This window comes from Schistocerca serialis, chromosome 4 (genome assembly GCF_023864345.2).
Source record: "Schistocerca serialis cubense isolate TAMUIC-IGC-003099 chromosome 4, iqSchSeri2.2, whole genome shotgun sequence".
NCBI classification, from domain to species: Eukaryota; Metazoa; Arthropoda; class Insecta; order Orthoptera; family Acrididae; genus Schistocerca; species Schistocerca serialis.
The window spans coordinates 419,211,500-419,234,688 of NC_064641.1; the positions used below are offsets into that span (position 1 = coordinate 419,211,500).

At 41.4% G+C, this 23,189-nt stretch overlaps 1 protein-coding gene across 1 annotated transcript in view; it reads left to right on the forward strand.

The window, feature by feature from the left end:
• LOC126474995 (tetratricopeptide repeat protein 17) overlaps positions 1-23,189 on the forward strand; it is a 337,167-nt gene that overhangs the window by 310,192 nt on the left and 3,786 nt on the right. The window contains exon 13 of the mRNA XM_050102531.1: positions 338-443. Within this exon, the coding sequence (XP_049958488.1) occupies positions 338-355 (18 nt within the window). The 3' untranslated portion in view covers positions 356-443. The remainder of the gene's footprint in view (positions 1-337; positions 444-23,189) is intronic.

The window sequence follows — 23,189 nt, forward strand, 5'->3', positions numbered from 1 at the left end:
TTGCTTTCTACCATTGTTTTGCATTGACCATTCATATGGCTGGACAGCTTCAGCGACTGGTTCACAGGCTGTGTGGCTGTTCTACTAAACTCATGCAGTAATAAATAGATTTTTCAAAACATTGATACAGTCAGTGCGCATTCCTGAACCGATATTTGGTGGAAGGCAGGGAGTACAACATACAAACGTATTTGGTGTCCTTACTGACAATTTCCACATATTTTCAGTCACTTTAATTATATGAACTAAACTGCCAGTACCACTAGATACATTAGATGTAGAGTAAAAAATAGGTTACTTACTGTTACTGACTTTGTATGTATTTATTTTTACACAGAATAGAGCGGCATCATGACACACCATTTCCTACAAGACTGATACTAGAGTATTTAGCTACATATGATGTGGTTCATTTTACCATGAACCTTATGTATGCTGGTATGGTAAGGCACTTTTTTCAATTTGTCTTACATATTATATTGTTTTAGGTAGTTGAAGATGGTAATAGGTTATTTATTCATTCAACTTCGCATGTAATTTGAAAAGATGTACTACTTGTTTTTATAAATAGCAGAAATCTTAAATTTGAAAGCAAGCAAAAAAACAGGCATCTAATAAATAAATCAGTGCATAAAAAATAAAAATGTATGGTCAGAATTTGTCAGTGTACTTAATGTCTTGCTCTGCTTTATTCATTTAAGCACATATCTTATTACTTTAAAAAAGGCTTTGTTTTTAATTTTTTGCCAGCCCATGTGGCCGAGCGGTTCTAGGCACTACAGTCTGGAACCACGCGACCGCTACGGTCGGAGGTTCGAATCCTGCCTTGGGCATGGATGTGTGTGGTGTCCTTAGGTTAGTTATGTTTAAGTAGTTCTAAGTTCTAGGGGACTGATGACCTCAGCAGTTAAGTCCCATAGTGCTCAGAGCCATTTGAACCGTTTAATTTTGTGTTCAAACAGTACAGCCTTTTTCTGTCTGCCGTCTTCCAATATGGTATCAGTTGTCACACATTACACATTATCTATTTTGGTGGGCTCCTGATTCATCTTTGTGATGAGGACTACTTCTGTGCTCTAAATCATTTAGGCTTCACCAGCAATGTATTGTGTCATCAGATCTGACACAGACCACTACTAAAGTATCTGTGCCAGATATGAATGCATAATTTGTGAACAAAGCCAAGTTCATTGTGAGTTGCACGCTGAACATGCATGCCCAAAGACAGATGCCCCTGCATGTTCAATGTCAGTTTAATACCAAACCAATAAATTTGTTGTCAGGCCGACGCATCGAAGTAGGTCATCACCCCATGTGATGCGTTAAGGAGCCAGAGGATGTGGGGTGACAGTAGTGAACAGAATGATGACCAAGCATTCAGAGTCCTCCGTGGCCCAATGTCAAGATGCCATTTGTGGCATGAAGCCGATACCACACCACAAAATAATTTCGTAAATTGGGTCTGCCAGCCTACAAACATGCTTTGTGCTACCCTTTTTGGCCCACCAACAACACCTTCTTGAGGACTGGATTGCTTGCTGACGCCATGGCCACTTTGTGTACTGTAAGCAGAAAATCGTCCAGGTTGTTGTAACTGGTGATCCAGGGTGAAGCAGACTGTTTTCTAGTGATTGAATTCTGTGCCAGAGCCAAGTGGTAAGTGGAATAGGACACTGACATTGGCATGGTGGGTGGTGGGGTGGAAATAGGTTTTATAATGGTACCCACTTAAAAATATAGCTTAGCATTGTGGACACATTGCTGTCTTATCCAGGAGCTTAGAATGGTGGCCAAACAATGAAATTAAGGGTTTGTAGTCAGTCGAGATGGAACATGCTACCATATAAATATAAGTGAAATTTCTATATGCCAGAAATGATCACTAACACCTCCTCCTCAATTTGGAAACAGTTAAGCAGTGGTGCATTTAAATAGAAGTGAAGGCTGTTGAGTGCTTAGAGGTATCCACCAACCTGTGAGAAAGACAGCTGCGATGCCATGCTGGGAGGCACCCACTGCCAATGTTAACAGCAGGCCTGGCGTATAAGGTGCCAGCAGGAGCCTGTCCTTAAGGTGCTGAAATGCCTGTTGACAGGTGGTTGACCCTACAAACTTGACCCCTTTCTTGCACAGCTGATTGAGGGGGTGTGCGATTTATTACACTTGGGTAATGAACCTGATATAATAAGGTATTTTCTCCAGAATGACTGCAAGTGTTTAAGTTTGTTCAGGTCTGCCCCCGGTAGCTCAGTGGTCAGCGCGACAGAAAGTCAATCCTAAGGGCCCGGGTTCGATTCCCAGGTGGGTCGGAGATTTTCTCCTCTCAGGGACTGGGTGTTGTGTTGTCCTAATCATCATCATTTCATCTCCATCGACGCGCAAGTCACCGAAGTGGCATCAAATCAAAAGACTTGCACCCGGCGAATCGTCTACCCAACAGGAGGCCCTGGTCACACGACATTTTATTTAGTTTGTTCAGGGCAGGCATTTTTATGATCACATCAACATGTTATATTCTGAGCATGATATCTTTGTAAGAATATGCCCCCAGTTGTTGATGCTGGGTGCAAAGACACTACACTTTTCCAGCCAACAGCACAAGACATTTTCCTGGAGCCATTTAAATAGGGATTCCAGTTTCTTGTGGTGCTCCAGGTGGGTCGATCTCATAACAGTAATTTCATCCAAATAATTTATAATATGTGGAATATTTTGAACCAACTATTAGAAATACTTTTGGAAAATGGCAGGCACACTCAAAACCCAAAATGGCAAATAATTGTTCCTGCCAATTCAAGGCTAGCAACTGAAATGATGCCTCATCAAATGGCAGTTGGAAGTGCACATCATCTAAATCTATCTTTGAAAAATAGTGGGCTCAAGCCAGTTTTTTCAGTAACCCTCCAGATGAGGCAGGGAGTAAAGATCATTGTTGGACTGAGAGTTAACAGTGGACTTACAATCTCCACAAATGAATAACAACCCATTCAGTTTTTTAATGACCACAATCGGTGTCACCCATTGACTTGTGGAAACTGGTGAAATAATACTCTGGTCCTGAAGCTATGCAAGTTCTGTCTTAACACCATCATATACTACAAACGGTAATAGTTGAGAATGGCAAAATGTAGGTACCACAGAAGGCTCCTAGGAAATGTGAGCCATAAGAGTGCATGCACGTGCAATAGCAGGCTGAAATGTCTCCTTATAGAAAGTGCACAGGGCATATATATCAGAAAACAGTACTGAATCTGATATTAAATGAACTTGGTCCTCTGCTTTGAACCCAAAACTGGTAAAAGCATCTAAGCCAAAGATGTTAGTATCAGTATGATGGTGCACAACTGCATATGAATGTTATGTACATGGCCACTAGCAACAATTCTCAGAAGAGAGAACTGTCCCTGTGGAGGTAAGACAGGACCCAGCACCAGGACTGTTGCAGTGGAAGTGATCTGGCTGTATATGCTCTTGTTGATTAAAGATGGGACAGCACCTGTGTCCAGCTGGAATTCCATGGTCTAGTCGTACAGTGTCAAGTCCAGCACGAGCTTTTGTGAAGGTAGGGAAATGGTCTGCTCCGCAGCAGTGATGATGTAAACTGCCATGTTGTTCTCATGTCTGGGTGATCCTGCGCCAATGAGCCACTTGTTGTCTCTTGACGGCCAGGCAGTCTTCTGCCAGACATGGCCAACAGTTTGTTGTGCACACTGCTACAGTCAGAGCAGGACTGGCACTTCATTGATGGGTGTGATGAACATAGCAACACCAAAGAGGAAGGGCATATCTGAAATGATCACTCCCGGGAGGAGGGGCGGGGACGAGGAGGGGGGGGGGGGGGGGCTGATGAACAGACTTAAGTCTCTCATGAGACTAAAAACTTGTGTAACATGTATTTCATTGGGAAAAGCAAGCTGAAATGCTGAAGCAACATCAAAAGATTTAGCAGTGTGAAGCACCTCACCATGACTAGGATCAGAATGAGTCAAAGATTTGGCAGTGACCTCCCTGTAAGGGCAAGATGCACAATCACGTCTAAACTGCACTTGGCATGCAAGACCCTGCAAGTCAACAGCCCATGCTGTGCACAGCTGCCCATGTTGCTTATGAATCTGATTAAACTGGAGCCTACCTGTGACAGTTTGTCCGCTGTCTGTAGTATTCAGTTAACACAGCACGAAGATCACTGAAAGACAAATCACAAGGGTCTGAGAGAGGTTGAAATTTCTGCACCACTGTGCACAAACAAGTAATAAAAGACAAAAGTGTACTTGCTTTGCTGCCACCAGAAATGTTGTAAACAGAATGGTGAAGTTCAAAATGATAGAAGTAGACATCCCAGCTACTCAAATACTCGTCAAAGGCACTGAATGGTGGTGGGGGCAAAGCCAAGGCCAACAACTCCTGTTATCATTGCTGCTCAGACACTAGCTGTAAAAGAGCTCTTTGTGCCATTGCCCTTGAGCCGCAAACTGTTGGTGTTGTAGCTGCTGCTGCTGCTGCTGCTGCTGCTGCTACAGTGACAGCTGCTGCTGCAAAGTTCCATAAACTTGGGGTCCATAATACAGAAACCAGAAGCAAACATGTTGCCATAAACATGATAGGATACTAACTCATTGCTATTAAAGTATCTGCACTAGATATGAACACGTAACCCGTAAACAAAGCCAATCCAGGAAGTCACTGTTGAAAGCTGGTTTGGCGTCTGCATTGCAGCTTTGTGAGATTTTACAGAACTCGTGTAGCATGCTGTGTAAGACTGGCCTGCAGCCACTCATGTAGCACCATGCTGTTATTGGCCTAGCTCATGTGACCCAGCAGCCGCACCTCTAGTAACACCTGATGGAGGCTAACTGTAGTGCTCCCGATCCACCATCAATCTTGTCTGCTGGTAGGGGTATAAAACCGCCACTTTCAGACGCTCAGGGCGGTAGTATGCATACAGATAACCAGCTTTGCTATTTCCAAGATGCTCGTCCTCAGGCCTAGGGCCATAACAAACTGCCCATTGCCAGTTCTCATGTGTCAGATGACTTCCCCATTTGCAACCCATAACCTCTCAAGAATGATTCCCTATTGATCTCTGTTCTGCTTATATACTTTCCTTACTGTGACATACCAGGTAGCATTCAATCTTCTGGTTGGTAATGTTCATAGTGTTTTGGTTCTCAGTATATGTGTCAATGCCACATTATTACACCTCTTGAAGATAGTGTGCAACCCGGAATCCAAAAAAGAGATTCTGCACCACAAAAACTATTCTCTGTAGCTTTTAGACCATTGAACTCAGAAAATGAAGAAGGAATACATGTTAATGTAACATATCTGCACTACTTTCGTTTTACAGAAATCACTGTACTTTTTGCACCAAACACTAATAAACTTCAACAGCAAAAAGGGCTTAATAGTACAACTCTGACAGTAGGCTTGAAAATCAATTACAAAAAGATTAAAATAAAGTGCAGTTGGCATTAAAAAAAGGAAATAATTCAGATTTACTATGAAGTCATAAAACTCGTGGAGCAGTTGGTATATTTAAGACATCTGAAAACGCTGATGAATGGACAGCAAAAGAAATAAACATAGGAATAGAAATGGCCTGTAATCTTGTTGGGAAACTAAATATGATTTTAAAAACTAATCTTCTTATTTGTTTGAGATGAAAACTTTACAATGATTGTATATTACCAGTTTTGACAACAAATTAACTAAACATTGCTTCATGAGCCACCAGAAATGTATGTTGGGAATTGCTGGGACTGACAGGACAACAGATAAATAGAACTGGGAACAGACTGTAGTGGAAGATATAATGATGTCATCTACATCTACGTTCACATCTACATCTACAGCCATACTCTGCAAACCACAGTGAAGTGCATGATAGAGGGTACAGCCCATTTACCAGTTATTAGGGGTTTTTCCCCCATTTCATTCACATATGGAATGCAGGAAGAATGTTTAAATGCCTCTGTGTGTGCAGTAATTAGTTTGATCTTTTCCTCACGACCCAAGGTGCAGTAATTAGTTTGATCTTGTCCTCACAACCCCAATGGGAGCAATCTGCTGGGGCTGTTGTAAATTCCTAGAGTCATCATTCAAAGCTCTTTCCTGAAAATTTGCAAATAGGCTTTGTCTGGATAGTATATGTCCATCTTCAAGAATGTGCCAGTTCAGTTCTTTCAACATCACTGTGAAACTCTTCTGTAAGTCAAACAAACCTGTGACCATTTGCTGCCCTGCTCTGTATGTATTCAAATCCCCTGTTGGTCCTATCTGGTTCAAGCCGCATACGCTTGAGCAATACACTAAGATTGGTCACATGAGTGATTTGGAAGCAGTCTCCTTTGTAGACTGAGTACACGTCCTCAGTATTCTACCAGTAAGCTGAAGTCTGCTATCATCTTTACCAATGACTAAGCCTATGTGATTGTTCTGATGGTACCATTTCATGTGTCTACAAAGTGTTATATCCAAGTATGTGTATGATTTTACCAATTCCAGGTGTGACTCACTGATGTTACACCAATAGAACATAATGTTTTTGTTTCATAATGTGCACTGTTTTACATTTTTGAACACTTAAAAAAGTTCCCAAGGTATGCACCACTTAGAAATCTTATCTAGCCTTGGACTGAATATTTATTAAGTTCTTTTAGATTGTACTTCGTTATATGTAACTGCTTCATCTGTGAAAAGTCAGAAGTTGCTATTACTATTGACTGCAAGGTCATTAATATACAACAGTAATAGTAAGGGGCTCAACAAACTTCATTGGGGTACACCCGAAGTTGTCTTTACATTTGTTGATGACTATCCATCCAAGATAACTTGCTGCATCCTCCCTACCAGGAAATCCTCATTCCAGTCACAAATTTCACTAGATTCCACACAAACAAAGATGATGTGACTTACCAAACGAAAGCGCTGGCAGGTCGATAGACACACAAACAAACACAAACATACACACAAAATTCAAGCTTTCGCAACCAACGGTTGCTTCATCAGGAAAGAGGGAAGGAGAGGGAAAGACGAAAGGATGTGGGTTTTAAGGGAGAGGGTAAGGAGTCATTCCAATCCCGGGAGCGGAAAGACTTACCTTAGGGGGGAAAAAAGGACAAGTATACACTCGCACAAACACCCATATCCAACCGCACATACACAGACACAAGCAGACATTTGTAAAGGCTTTACAAATGTCTGCTTGTGTCTGTGTATGTGGGGTTGGATATGGGTGTGTGTGCGAGTGTATACCTGTCCCTTTTTCCCCCTAAGGTAAGTCTTTCCGCTCCCGGGATTGGAATGACTCCTTACCCTCTCCCTTAAAACCCACATCCTTTCGTCTTTCCCTCTCCTTCCCTCTTTCCTGATGAAGCAACCGTTGGTTGCGAAAGCTTGAATTTTGTGTGTATGTTTGTGTGTCTATCGACCTGCCAGCACTTTCGTTTGTATATGCATAGGTGTGGTACTGTGTCAAATCTTTTCGGAAATTGAGAAATACTGCATCTTCCGGAGTGCCTTGACCCATGGCTTTCAGTGTGTGATGTAAGAAATGTGTGAGTTGAGTTTTACTTGATCAGTGTTTGAAATCTGTGCTGGTTGCCATGCAGGAGGTCATTCTGCTCGAGGTACCTCGTTATGCTTGAGCACAAATATGTTCCAAGGATATCAAATATATTGGGTGGTAGTTTCGTGGATCAGTTCTGCCTACCTTCTTGTAAATGGGTGAGATGTGTGCTTTCACCCAACTACATGGTACAGTTTTTTGTTTGAGGGATCTTCGGTAATAATTAAAAGAGGTGCTAACTCATCCACAAATTCAGTGTAGAATTGGGTAGAGATTCCATCAGGCCCTGGAGCTTTGCTCAGTGTTAATGGCTTCAGCTGTTTTCTCAATGTCACTAACACTAATATCTGTTTCACTCTTCACTTGCCTTTGCAGTGGTACGAGAAGTAATTGGGGCAATACTCCTGGTTTTTCCTTTCAATAGAAACTTGAAAGTTAAGCATTCCTCTTTTTGTTTTGCTATTCGCGATTTCGGTTCCTATCTCATTCATGATTTCTTGGACACTAACTTTGATGACACTGACAGCCTTTACATGCAACCAGAATTTCTTTTAAGTATTGTGAAAGACAATTCAACTGAATGCTACTACAGTAGTCATTGAAGGCCTCACACATAGCTCTCTCAGTAGCCAAACATGTTTCTTTTAGCATCTCTCTCTATATATAGTCCTAGGTTTTGTTTTATATGTATTGTGCAGTAGCCTCTATTTCTTTAGTTTCTTTACAGTAACTACATACCATGAAGGGTCGCTCCCATAATGAAATGTCTACTGGGTACATATCAGTCAAGCACATGGTCAACTATTCTTTTAAGCCTGAGCCATAGTTCCTCTACTTGTTCCTGTCATGAGCTAAAAGTTTTCAAGTCCCTCATTGAAGTATGACACCACTGCTTCTTTGTCTAGTTTACTGCTTCTTTGTCTAGTTTACTGAACATATAAATCCTTCTATTTGTTGTAATTGCCCTTTGTACTTTGGCAATCACTGTTGATACAACTGCCTCATGGTCACAGATAACTGTTTCAATGTGTCAGGCCTGGTTGTTGTGATTACATTTAACATATTTCCATCATGAGTGGGCTGCCAAACTATTGGTTCTATGTAGTTTTCAGGGAATGCATTTAGCCCACCACTAACAAAACTGTAATCAGCCCAGTTGGTTGTTAGATAGCTTAAGTCTCCTCTGATGATTACAGTCTGATTAGAAAACTTTTGTGAAAGCGAACTCATGTTTTCTCTAAAGTTTTTGGTTACATCAGGAGGTGAGACTGGTGGTCGATAGGATTCAATAATAATTTTACGCCGGCGCTTGATACTGAAACTTGCCCAAACAATCTCACATACAGTTTCAGTTTCTATCTTGGTGAATTTGATTTTCTTGTCTACTGCGGCAAATACACCACTTCCATGTCCCATTAGTCTAGCCTTTCAGTATAAATTTAAATTTTCCCCAAAAATCCCACTACTGTCTACTTCTGGTATTAACCAGATTTCTGTACCTAGTATTAGATGAGCTTCACTGACTTTTAGGAGCACTTCAAATGCTGGCACTTTGTTGCAAATACTTCAATACTCACACCTGTGAGGGGCCATGTTTCTTTAGATCATACACTGATACGAGGGCTATCCACAAAGTACATTATGTTTTGGAATTAAAAATAAATAAAGTACTGGAATTTTTTTTATTATATACAGATGAAAGCCATACTTAAATACTACTTTTCTACATAGTTTCCATTTAAATTAAGGCACTTATCGTAGTGATGGACGAGCTTGGAAATTCCATCGTCGTAAAGTTCGGCCGCCTGCGTCTTCAACCATGTGGTTACCTCTTCTTTTGGGACAGAGAAGGTGTGATTTTTGTGTATTTCCTGGAAAGAGGCACTACAATAAACTCTCAAAGATATTGCCAAACTCTGCACAACCTCAGAAGAGCAATAGAAAACAATCACAGGGGAAGTTGGGCTCAAAGATCTTGCTGATTCATGACAACGCCCGGGCCCACATGGCAAATGCCACTCGTGATGTTCTCGAATCTTTTAAGTGGGAGTTCTCATCTGCCGTACAGCCCCTACCTGGCACCGAACGACTTCCACTTATTCCCAGCAATGAAGAAGTGGTTGGCTATGCAGCGTTTTAATGACGACGCACAGCTTCGAGAAGAGGTAACCACGTGGTTGAAGGCGCAGGCAGCCGAATTTTACGATGAAGGAATTTCCGAGCTCATCCATCGCTACGATAAGTGCCTTAATTTAAATGGCAACTATGTAGAAAAGTAGTATTTAATTGTGGCTTTCATTTGTATATAATAAAAAAAAATTCCAATGCTTTATTTATTTTTAATTCCAAAACGTAATGTACTTTGTGGATAGCCCTCGTATTTTGATATTTCTGGGTTTCCTCCAGCTGTCATTATCTGGATGAGATGGAAAGTTGCGTAATAAAAAAAAAAAAACCTTCTATGCACCCCCCACACATCAGGTACCTGTGTAGCAGCCTCTGATGTGTAGTACAGAATGACCTGTTTAGGGGGAATGTAAAGTTCCCAACCCTATGGCACACATCTGGGAAGTCGCAGCCTGTCTTATCAGAGAACCTTCAAAGTCTCTGGTTCAGCCCCTCCATTTGACTCAGAACCAGGGAGCCACAACTGCTCTGGTATCAGTGCTGCAGATTGTGAGCTTCGATGGATGACAAATGTGTGATGATGTTGAAACAGACTGTTCTTAGACTTGGGAATTTCAAATCTTTTTCCCAGTTACAGGGTCACAGTTATTTAACTATATGAATTAAAATCACCATAACTGCTGTACTGTTTGCATTAGAACGATGAAACTGCACGGTTAGCTGTGGGGCATGGTGGGAATAGGTGCGTTCATGTATGGTTTGATTTTGAGATGAAGCCCACTTTCATTTGTTTGGGTTTGTCAGTAAGCAAAATTGGCACATTAGGGGGGATGAGAATCCGCATTTCATGATCAGGATGTCTCTTCTCACTCAAATAGTAACTGTGTGGTATGCAGTGTCCAGTCACGGAATAATCAGTGCAATATTTCCTGATAGCATGGTTACTGCTGAATTGTACATGAAGGTTTTAAAAGATGATTTTATCCCCTTTATCCGAAGTAACCCTGATTTTGACAAGATGTGGTTCATGCAAAACAGAGCTCGACTCCATCGAAGCAAGAGTGTTTGATGTCCTGGAAGAACACTTTGAGGAGCCCGTTCTGGCTCTGGTGTAACCAGAGGCCACTGACTTGGGCCTTGATTGGCCACCATATTCTCCAGATCTTAACATGTGCAACTCTTTTTTGTGGGGCTAAATTAAAGACAAGGTGTACAGCAATAACTCCAAGACCATTGCTGAGCTGAAAACAGCCATTCAGGAGGTCAAGCAGAAATGTGCTATTCGTCTATGCCACATCATCGCCAATGATGGCAGGCAAATTGAACATGTCATTACCTAAATCTGAATAGCTGTTGTGACATTTACATGTTGAACAAAGTGTGCACATGCCATAGTTTGTAACTAATTTCCTTTTTTTCCCACCCTGTATTAAGAAGTATCAACTTAGGCACTTCAGAAATCAGTACACACATGCAAGTTCATAAATTCTCTAAATGACTTAGATACCTGATGTTATCTAAATGGCTTTGGGAAGGCCCAGTTTAAGACAAGTCAATAAAAAACAAATGCATTGTTCATAAAAACCAAGACCATCAAAAAATGGATTGTATAAATTATTAATATTCCAGGAGAAGCAAGTATCATGGGCCACATACACAATCTGTTTAGAAAGTAAACACAATGGAATGAAAGACCACATGATTGCCAACTGACCACCATATCATCCTCAGCAAATGCTGTCATCATTGGATGCAGTATGGAGGGGCATGGGGTCAGCACACTGCACTCGCAGCCAGTGTCGATGTTTAGGCATTGGAGCTGCTACATCTCAATCAGGTAGCTTCTCAACAGGCATCTTGAGGCTGATGAGTGCACCCTGGGTCAGTCCTCCCAACAAGGAAAAATCCCTGGCAGTACAGGGAATTGAACCTGGGTTCCCGACATGAAGGTGTCTCATGTTGCCTGTGGAGGTGGACATTCTCAATATGAACTATCCAATTCAAGAAATCGAAGTTCATGAAAGTTAAGGCACCACTTAATTATCTTTTTGGAACCACAGCTAAAACATATCAGCAATATTGGTCTTACAGAAAGGAAAAATATGAGTATTGCAAAACTTGCAGACACATCATTAAGAGAGCAAACTATATTCCTTTTCTTGCTAATTGGTTTCATGCACAAGAACCCAAAATTTTTGAAGAGAAACGTTTTTACCATGTATATGAAACAATGAGTAACAGATGCTTCCTGCTTCCTTCTCACGCATGTACATAATGGGATACTTATGGGGACAGTTGCAAAGGTGTATTTTTGAGAATTTTCTAAGTCACGAGTTGTACAGACCTAACTTATGTCAAAGTAAATCAACATTTGTAATTTACAGTTAATATAAGTAACCAAGATATCATGTCACATTAGTTTTCTGTTGTAGCAAGAGGATGTAGTGTTCGCATTTATTGTAAATTAAAGTTGTTCTCACATTTGTTAGTGACCATTACCTTGAAAAGGCTTCAGAGAACCAGTAAATTTTATACCAAGTTTTTCTGTTGTCATATTAGGTATCTTGGTTTGGCTGTTAATTGGTTCAGTTCTAAAAGGCTAATGGTAACACTTACAGCCTACCGACATTTACATCTACATCTACATCTGCATCTACATAGATACTCCACAAGCCACCATGGACCCATAAACTAAAAGAGAATCAACAAGCTTAATTTAAAGTTATTTGTTTACTATTCAGTGCAATACTGCACCCACCCTGGTGCACCCATACTATGTAGGCTGTTTTGGGGCAAAGGATGAGGTAGTTGCTGTTCGTAAGCAGCTGGAAATGCCTGGGAGCCTTATTCAGTGTGCTTAAGAGGCTATTCCAGCAGTATGTGAGAGAATGGGGTGCAGCCAGCTGCAGATTGTGATGCACATTGAAACAAAAAAATGCCTGTTGTCTGGGCTCCAGGTTTATACTTGCATGATTCCAGTGATTGGCAGAGAAGGTTGAGAATACCAACATAGTTCACACAATTTCAATGAAGCTCACAATCTACATCATTGTCCTAGAGTAGGTTGTGGCCCCATAATTCTCAGTGAAGTGTAGAAGGCTTGAACTAGAGACTTTGAATAGATAGGCTGTGACTCATGCCATAGGGATGAGAACTGCAGGTTTCCCCTGGATTGGTCTGGCATCCATTACACGTCAGAGGCTGCTACAAAAGTGCATGACTACCTGCCTGTGTGTGGGGTACACACAAGGTTTTTTTTGACTTTCCATCCCATCCAGATAACGACAGCTGTAGGAAACCCTGTAGCATCAATGTAAGATCCAAAGAAATGTGCCCCTCACAGGTGTTACAATCCCAGTGGATAACTGATGAACCATTCACAGCGAGATGCCAGAGTTTGAACCACTCATAAAAATCTGTGTAGCTCACATAATTCTAGATACAGAAAGTTAGTTAAAGCTCAGAATCGACAGGAATGAGATTTTGGGAGAAAGTGTAGGCTAATGGAAAATTGAGGTGGTGTCTTTGTCGCAGTATAGAAGAAACTAAGATCCATTAAGATAGAAAATGAAACTGCACGTAAGATTGTCTGGGCAAGACTCAGTATCCAGGGTGGGCATGAAATTATAATTGAATCCTTCTATTGACCACCACACTGATCTCATGATGTAACCAAAAACCATGGAGAAAACCTCGTTTTGTTAGTACATAAATTTCCCAAACATATTGTTACCAACGGAGGAGATTCTTGGGCATCCAACAATCAATAGGGCCAATTATAATTTTGTTAAAGGTGGTGTCAGGTGACATCCAGCAAAGCAATAATAAATGTCTCCTCTGAAAACAGCCAATAACAGTTGATCCAAAAGCCCATACCTGATTAAAATATCTTGGATCTGACAGTGACAAATAGGTTTCTTTAAGGTTCTCCACATTGAAACTGGTATGAGTAACCATGGGGTGGGTGTAACAACAATTATGAAAGTACAAGGGGGAACCAAAACAAGTAAAAAGATTTATACTTTCAGTAAATTAGATAAAGAGACAGTAATGTCATATCCTAAAAAGGAACTTAAAACTTTTAGCTCACTACGTGAGCATGTAGGACAACTATTGATCAAGTTTACAAGAATAGTTGACCTTGCATTGGATAGATATGTACCTAGCAGAACAGTGTGTGAAAGGAGGAATCCTCCATGGTATAGAGTCACTGTAAAAGCACTCTTAAAGAAACAGAGACCATTGAATATTAAGTGTAAAACAAAGCATCGGGCTAGAGATAGAGAAGTGTTGAATGAAATGTGTTTGGCTGTCAAGAAGCCAATGCATGAAGCCTTCAATGACCACCATAGAAGTACATTATCAAAAGATCTTTCACAAAACCTGAGGCTGGTAGTGGCAGCAAATTTAGTGCCTAGACACTCATGGATGAGACAGGAACTGAAATTGAGGGCTAGCAAGCAAAAACAGATGTGTTTAAGTCCATTTTAAAATATTATTTCACAAAGGAAAATCCAGAGGTAATGACACAATTTAATTCTTGTAGCACTGCAAAGATGAATGAAATAGATATTAGTGTCATTGCTGACAAGAAAACAGCTGAAGTTGTTAAAATTGAAGAAAGCTTCAGGACCTGGAGGAATCCCAGTCAGATTCTATACTGAATCTGTGGCTGAGTTAGCATGTCTTTTAATCATGATATACCAAAGATTTCCCCCCCCCCCCCCCCCCAAAAAAAAAACTGTGCCCAGTGGTTGGAAGAAAGCACAGGTCACATCCATTTACAAGAAGGGTAGCAAAAGTGGTCCACGAAACTACTCTCCAATATCCTTGACATCAATTTGTTTCAGAATCTTTAAACATGTTCTGAACTCAAATGTAATGAGGTATCTCAAACAGGATGACCTCCTCTAGCATGCAGTCTGAAAACATGTAGTGCTTCTTGACTTCCAAAACTTATTCAACTTAGTATGACACATATGCTTTTATCAAAAGAGCTTTTCTATGGGATATCAGGTGAGACTTGTAACAGGATTCAGGATTTCTTCATCTGGAGGACACAGCATGTCGTCTTTGATAGAGAGTCATCAACAGATGTAGAAGTAACTTTGGTTGTGCCACAAAAAATAGTTCAGACCCTTGCTGTCCATGTTACATATTAAAACTTAGTGCTGATCTTGTACATAGTTGCCGTTACCTGTGGACTATCTGAAACATGTGTTTTTTGGAAGTTACAAATCCCCCCCCCATGAACTATAGACCTTGCCATTGGTGGGGAGGCTTGCATGCCTCAGCAATACAGATAGCCGTACCGTAGGTGCAACCACAACGGAGGGGTATCTGTTGAGAGGCCAGACAAACGTGTGGTTCCTGAAGAGGGGCAGCAGCCTTTTCAGTAGTTGCAGGGGCAACAGTCTGGATGATTGACTGATCTGGCCTTGTAACACTAACCAAAACGGCCTTGCTCTGCTGGTACTGCGAATGGCTGAAAGCAAGGAGAAACTACGACCGTAATTTTTCCCGAGGGCATGCAGCTTTACTGTATGGTTAAATGATGATGGTGTCCTCTTGGGTAAAATGTTCCAGGGGTAAAATAGTCCCCCATTTGGATCTCTGGGTGGGGACTACTCAAGAGGACCTCGTTATCAGGAGAAAGAAAACTGGCGTTCTACGGATTGGAGCATGGAATGTCAGATCCCTTAATCGGGCAGGTAGGTTAGAAAATTTAAAAAGGGAAATGGATAGGTTAAAGTTAGATATAGTGGGAATTAGCGAAGTTTGGTGGCAGGAGGAACAAGACTTCTGGTCAGGTAAATACAGGGTTATAAATACAAAATCAAATAGGGGTAATGCAGGAATAGGTTTAATAATGAATAAAAAAAAATAGGAGTGCAGGTAAGTTACTACAAACAGCATAGTGAACTCGTCATTGTGGCTAAGATAGACACGAAGCCCACGCCTACTACAGTAGTACAAGTTTGTATGCCAACCAGCTCTGCAGATGACGAAGAAATTGAAGAAATGTATGATGAGATAAAAGAAATTATTCAGACAGTGAAGGGAGATGAAAATTTAATAGTCTTGGGTCACTGGGATTCGATAGTAGGAAAAGGATGAGAAGGAAACGTAGCAGGTGAATATGGACTGGGGGTAAGAAATGAAAGAGGAGGCCGCCTAGTAGAATTTTGTACAGAGCATAACTTAATCATAGCTAACACTTGGTTCAAGAATCATAAAAGAAGGTTGTATACATGGAAGAAGCCTGGAGATACGGACAGGTTTCAGATAGATTGTATAATGGTAAGACAGAGATTTAGGAACCAGGTTTTAAATTGTAAGACATTTCCTGGGCTGGATGTGGACGCTGACTACAATCTATTGGTTATGAACTGTAGATTAAAACCGAAGAAACTGCAAAAAAAGGTGGCAATTTAAGGAGATGGGACCTGGATAAACTTACTAAACCGAGAGCATATGGGAACAATTGACAAGAATGGAGGAAAGAAATACAGTAGATGAAGAATGGGTAGCTTTGAGGGAAGAAATAGTGAAGGCAGCAGAGGATCAAGTAGGTAAAAAGACGAGGGCTAGTAGAAATCCTTGGGTAACAGAAGAAATATTGAATGTAATTGATGAAAGGAGATAATATAAAAATGCAGTAAATGGAGCAGGCAAAAAGGAATACAAACGTCTCACAAATGAGATCGACAGGAAGTGCAAAATGGCTAAGCAGGGCTGGCTAGAGGACAAATGTAAGGATATAGAGGCTTATCTCACTAGTGGTAAGCTAAAAACTGCCTACAGGAAAATTAAAGAGACCTTTGGAGAAAAGAGAACCACTTGTATGAATATCAAGAGCTCAGATGGAAACCCAGTTCTAAGCAAAGAAGGGAAAGCAGAAAGGTGGAAGGAGTATATAGAGGGTCTATAAAAGGGCGATGTACTTAAGGGCAATATTATGGAAAAGGAAGAGGATGTAGATGAAGATGAAATGGGAGATATGATACTGCGTGAAGAGTTTGACAGAGCACTGAAAGACCTAAGTTGAAACAAGACCCCGGGAGTAGACAACATTCCATTAGAACTACTGACAGCCTTGGGAGAGCCAGTCCTGGCAAATTCCTACCATCTGGTAAGCAAAATGTATGACACAGGTGAAATACCGTCAGACTTTAAGAAGAATATAATTATTCCAATCCCAAAGAAAGCAGGTGTTGACAGATGTGAAAATTACCGAACTATCAGTTTAATAAGTAACACCTGCAAAATATTAACGTGAATTCTTTACAACTGAATGGAAAAACTGATAGAAGCCGATCTCAGGGAAGATCAGTTTGGATTCTGTAGAAATGTTGGAACATGTGAGGCAATACTGACCCTACGGCTTATCTTAGAAGCTGGATTAAGAAAAGGCAAACCTACATTTCTAGCTTTTGTAGACTTAGAGAAAGCTTTTGACAATGTTGACTGGAGTACTCTCTTTCAATTTCTAAAGCTAGCAGGGGTAAAATACAGGGAGCGAAAGGCTATTTACAATTTGTACAGAAACCAATTGGCAGTTATAAGAGTCGAGGGACATGAAAGAAAAGCAGTGGTTGGGAAGGGAGGGAGACAGAGATGTAGCCTCTCGCCGATGTTATTCAATCTGTATATTGAGCAAGCAGTAAAGGAAATAAAAGAAAAATTCGGAGTAGGTATTAAAATCCATGAAGAAGAAATAAAAACTTTAAAGTTCGCCGATGACATTGTAATTCTGTCAGAGACAGTTAGGGCTTGGAAGAGCAGTTGAATGGAATGGACAGTGTCTTGAGAGGAGGATATAAGATGAACATCAACAAAGACAAAACGAGGATAATGGAATTTAGTCGAATTAAGTCGGGTGATGCTGAGGGAATTAGATTAGGAAATGAGACACTTAAAGTAGTAAAGGAGTTTTGCTATTCGGGAAGCAAAATGACTGATGATGGTTGAAGTAGAGAGGATATAAAATGTAGACTGGCAATGGCAAGGAAAACGTTTCTGAAGAAGAGGAATTTGTTAACATCGAGTATAGATTTAAGTGTCAGGAAGTCGTTTCTGAAAGTATTTGTATGGAGTGTAGCCATGTATGGAACCAAAACATTGACGATAAATAGTTTGGACAAGAAGAGAATAGAAGGTTTTGAAATGTGGTGCTACAGAAGAATGCTGAAGATTAGATGGGTAGATCACATAACTAATGAGGAGGTACTGAATAGAATTGGGGAGAAGAGGAGTTTGTGGCACAACTTTATTAGAAGAAGGGATCAGTTGGTAAGACATGTTTTGAGGCATCAAGGGATCACCAATTTAGTATTGGAGGGCACCATGGAGGGTAAAAGTCGTAGAGGGAGACCAAGAGATGAATACACTAAGCAGATTCAGAAGGATGGAGGCTGCAGTACATACTGGGAGATGAAGCAGCTTGCACAGGATAGAGTAGCATGGAGAGCTGTATCAAACCAGTCTCAGGACTGAAGACAACAAACAACAACAACAACAACAACTCATTTGTACAAATATGTAGTTCGAACGTCAAAACATTATTAGATGTGTTGGACTTTCCACTTTGAATATACATATTTTGGCATTCCTAGTATTAAATCTGAATCCGCATACAAAACTTCAGTTTACTAGTAATTACCACAGAAAGAGAAATGAAAAGGAATTCTGGTACTCAGACACATACCCCAATAAGCAAACAAGTGATCTATGTGTTTATATTTCTTTTACATCCCATTTAAACATAAAAAAAAACACAAGAATAAAGCAAAATTTGGCATTGGAAGTGGATTACAGTGTGAAAAAATTTAAATGCAGACAGGCACAATTAAAAGACACTTATATGAAGCTCTCGCCCACAGCCCTCATCTGTAAAGCCCACACACAAAAGCAAGCACACCTCATGCACACATGACAGCTGACTCCAGCATCTCGGGCTGGAATGCAACATCACGTGAGATGCAAGCAGCAATCTGGCAGGGGTGGGGAAGGGGAAGGGATAGTAGTGTATGGGTGGGGAGAGAGATGAGCACTGTCTAGTGCAGTTTGCAGGGACTAGATTGCTAACAGGAGCGGCATCAGGAGGTTGGGGGGGCAGGGAGGTAGGGAAAATTGAAACAAAAAAGGAGAGGAGCAGTGAAAGACGGGCAGATACGTTGCCAAAGGGCTGTAAATAAACAGGGTGGGAGACGAGAATGGGGAGGAGATGATAGGACAGAGGTGGCGGGTACTGTCAGGTGGAGGGTGTGGGGACAGTATGTTACCGTAGATTGAGGCTAGGATAATTACGGACGTGGAGAATATGTTGTAAGAATAACTCCCATCTGTGCAGTTCAGAAAAGCTATTGGTGGAGGGAAGGATCCAGATGGCTTGGGTATGAAGCAGCCATTGAAATCAAGTGTGTTGTGTTCAGTTGCATGTTGTGCCAAACAACAGGGTGGTCTACTTTGCCCTTGGCCACAGTTTGGCATGGCCATTCAGCATGGTGGAGAGCTGATTGATAGTCATGCCAATATAAAAAGCTGTGCAGTGATTGCAGCAAAGCTGATAAATGACATGACTGTATTCCAAGTGGCCTGGCCCCTGGTGGGTTAGGATAAACCTGTGATAGGACTGGAGTAGGAAGTGCTGGGTAGGTGGATTGGGCATGTTTCGCATCTGGGTCTTCCACAGGGACCTTGTGGCAAGAGTTTGGGATTGGGAGTGGCAAGGGATCGACTAGGATGTTTCGGAGGTTGGGTGGGCAACGGAACACTACTTTAGGAGGGGTGGGACGTATATCGGGTAGGATGTCCCTCATTTCAGGGCACGATGATAGGAAATCAAAGCCCTGGCAAAGGAGTGGTTTAGTTGTTCCAGTCTAGGGTGGTACTGGCTGACCAAGAGGACACTCCTTTGTGGGTGGTTTTTGGGAGTGGTGGGAGGATTGGGGTTGTGAAGGGAAATGGCACAAGAGATCTTTTTTCAGACTAGGTCTGGGTGATTGTGCATGCCTGTGAAGGCCTTGGTGATACCCTCATTATATTGAGCAAGGGAGTTTTTGTCACTGCAGATATGCCATCCCTGGGTGGCCAGGCTATATGGGAGGGATTTTTTGGTGTGAAAGGGATGACAGCTGTCCAAATGCAGGTGGTGTTGGTGGGTGGTGGGTTTAATGTGGGCAGATGTGTGGATGAAGCCATCAGAGAGGAGGAGGTCAACATCGAGGAAGGTGGCATGCTGGGTTGAGGAAGACCAGGAAAGCGGATGGTAGAGGAGGTGTTGAGGTTGTGAAGGAACAATGATAGGGAGTCTTTGCCCTGAGTCCAAATCATGAAGATACCACAATGAACCTGAACCAGACTTGGGGTTTGGTGTTTTGGGAGGCTAGGAAGGTCTCCTCTAGGTGGCCCATAAAAAGGTTGGCATAGGGGGGTGCCATACGGGTTCCAATAGCTATGCTGCAGATTTGTTTATATACCTTCCCTTCAAACTACTTCTCATTTGAAGGGAAGCTATATAAACAAATCTGCGTTACAGTCATGGGCAGGGCTCTCACTAGACACAGACATAACAACACTTAACGATAGTTCCATGTCTTCCATTGACACATGTGCCTGGTTAAAAGAATGTTTGTGGTCATATTTGAAATATACAAATAAACAAGGAAACATGCTACTGAGGTTAGAAAACATGACCATGGCATTCATACATGTTGAAGCTATAAGTAATCTGATTTAAGGTATGAATTACCAAACACTACATTGAGAAAGGACCCATTTTTATTTTCTGACTTGAGTGCAGCTGTAAATTTAAATGGAGGTTTGCCTAGAGGGCAACTGATAGATAACTGTAGTACGTGTGCCAAAGTTTCAGATGCCCATCTCAAATAAGTGAAAAAACTAATTTGTCCACCATTTCAGTGGATATCTTTTGATAAGTGATAATTTGATTTCATTTATGCATTCCTGCTTTCCTAATACTACTATCATCAAAGTTTAGCTGGGAATGCTCTAACAATGAACCAGCAGAGATATGAGTAGCTGGAGTATGACACATTATGGCAATACAGTAATGTGCTATTATGTACTATAGGTAGCCCAGAGCCCAGAAATCAACTATTGACTCAATTTGTAAATTTCCTTTGCAGTCTACATAATTTCCAACAGAATGCAGCTATGAATTTTACCTACAGCACAAGCCAACTCATTTTTGGACTCTATCTACAATAATCTACATCTACATCTACATCTATACTCCGCGAGCCACCTTACGGTGTGTGGCGGAGGGTACTTATTGTACCACTATCTGATCCCCCCTTCCCTGTTCCATTCACGAATTGTGCGTGGAAAGAACGACTGCTTGTAAGTCTCCGTATTTGCTCTAATTTCTCGGATCTTTTCGTTGTGATCATTACGCGAGATATATGTGGGCGGTAGTAATATGTTGCCCATCTCTTCCCGGAATGTGCTCTCTCGTAATTTCGATAATAAACCTCTCCGTATTGCGTAACGCCTTTCTTGAAGTGTCCGCCACTGGAGCTTGTTCAGCATCTCCGTAACGCTCTCGCGCTGACTAAATGTCCCTATGACGAATCGCGCTGCTTTTCGCTGGATCATGTCTATCTCTTCTATTAATCCAACCTGGTAAGGGTCCCATACTGATGAGCAATACTCAAGAATCGGACGAACAAGCGTTTTGTAAGCTACTTCTTTCGTCGATGAGTCACATTTTCTTAGAATTCTTCCTATGAATCTCAACCTGGCGCCTGCTTTTCCCACTATTTGTTTTATGTGATCATTCCACTTCAGATCGCTCCGGATAGTAACTCCTAAGTATTTTACGGTCGTTACCGCTTCCAATGATTTACCACCTATGGCATAATCGTACTGGAATGGATTTCTGCCCCTATGTATGCGCATTATATTACATTTATCTACGTTTAGGGAAAGCTGCCAGCTGTCGCACCATGCATTAATCCTCTGCAGGTCCTCCTGGAGTACGTACGAGTCTTCTGATGTTGCTACTTTCTTGTAGACAACCGTGTCATCTGCAAATAGCCTCACGGAGCTACCGATGTTGTCAACTAAGTCATTTATGTATATTGTAAACAATAAAGGTCCTATCACGCTTCCCTGCGGTACTCCCGAAATTACCTCTACATCTGCAGATTTTGAACCGTTAAGAATGACATGTTGTGTTCTTTCTTCTAGGAAATCCTGAATCCAGTCACAAACCTGGTCCGATATTCCGTAGGCTCGTATTTTTTTCACTAAACGTAAGTGCGGAACCGTATCAAATGCCTTCCTGAAGTCCAGGAATACGGCATCAATCTGCTCGCCAGTGTCTACGGCACTGTGAATTTCTTGGGCAAATAGGGCGAGCTGAGTTTCACATGATCTCTGTTTGCGGAATCCATGTTGGTTATGATGAAGGAGATTTGTATTATCTAAGAACGTCATAATACGAGAACACAAAACATGTTCCATTATTCTACAACAGATTGACGTAAGCGAAATAGGCCTATAATTATTCGCATCTGATTTATGACCTTTCTTGAAAATGGGAACGACCTGCGCTTTCTTCCAGTCGCTAGGTACTTTACGTTCTTCCAGCGATCTACGATAAATTGCTGATAGAAAGGGGGCAAGTTCTTTAGCATAATCACTGTAGAATCTTAAGGGTATCTCGTCTGGTCCGGATGCTTTTCCGCTACTAAGTGATAGCAGTTGTTTTTCAATTCCGATATCGTTTATTTCAATATTTTCCATTTTGGCGTCCGTGCGACGGCTGAAGTCAGGGACCGTGTTACGATTTTCCGCAGTGAAACAGTTTCGGAACACTGAATTCAGTATTTCTGCCTTTCTTCGGTCGTCCTCTGTTTCGGTGCCATCGTGGTCAACGAGTGACTGAATAGGGGATTTAGATCCGCTTACCGATTTTACATATGACCAAAACTTTTTAGGGTTCTTGTTTAGATTGTTTGCCAATGTTTTATGTTCGAATTCGTTGAATGCTTCTCTCATTGCTCTCTTTACGCTCTTTTTCGCTTCGTTCAGCTTTTCCTTATCAGCTATGATTCGACTACTCTTAAACCTATGATGAAGCTTTCTTTGTTTCCGTAGTACCTTTCGTACATGATTGTTATACCACGGTGGATCTTTCCCCTCGCTTTGGACCTTAGTCGGTACGAACTTATCTAAGGCGTACTGGACGATGTTTCTGAATTTTTTCCATTTATGTTCCACATCCTCTTCCTCAGAAATGAACGTTTGATGGTGGTCACTCAGATATTCTGCGATTTGTGCCCTATCACTCTTGTTAAGCAAATATATTTTCCTTCCTTTCTTGGCATTTCTTATTACACTTGTAGTCATTGATGCAACCACTGACTTATGATCACTGATACCCTCTTCTACATTCACGGAGTCGAAAAGTTCCGGTCTATTTGTTGCTATGAGGTCTAAAACGTTAGCTTCACGAGTTGGTTCTCTA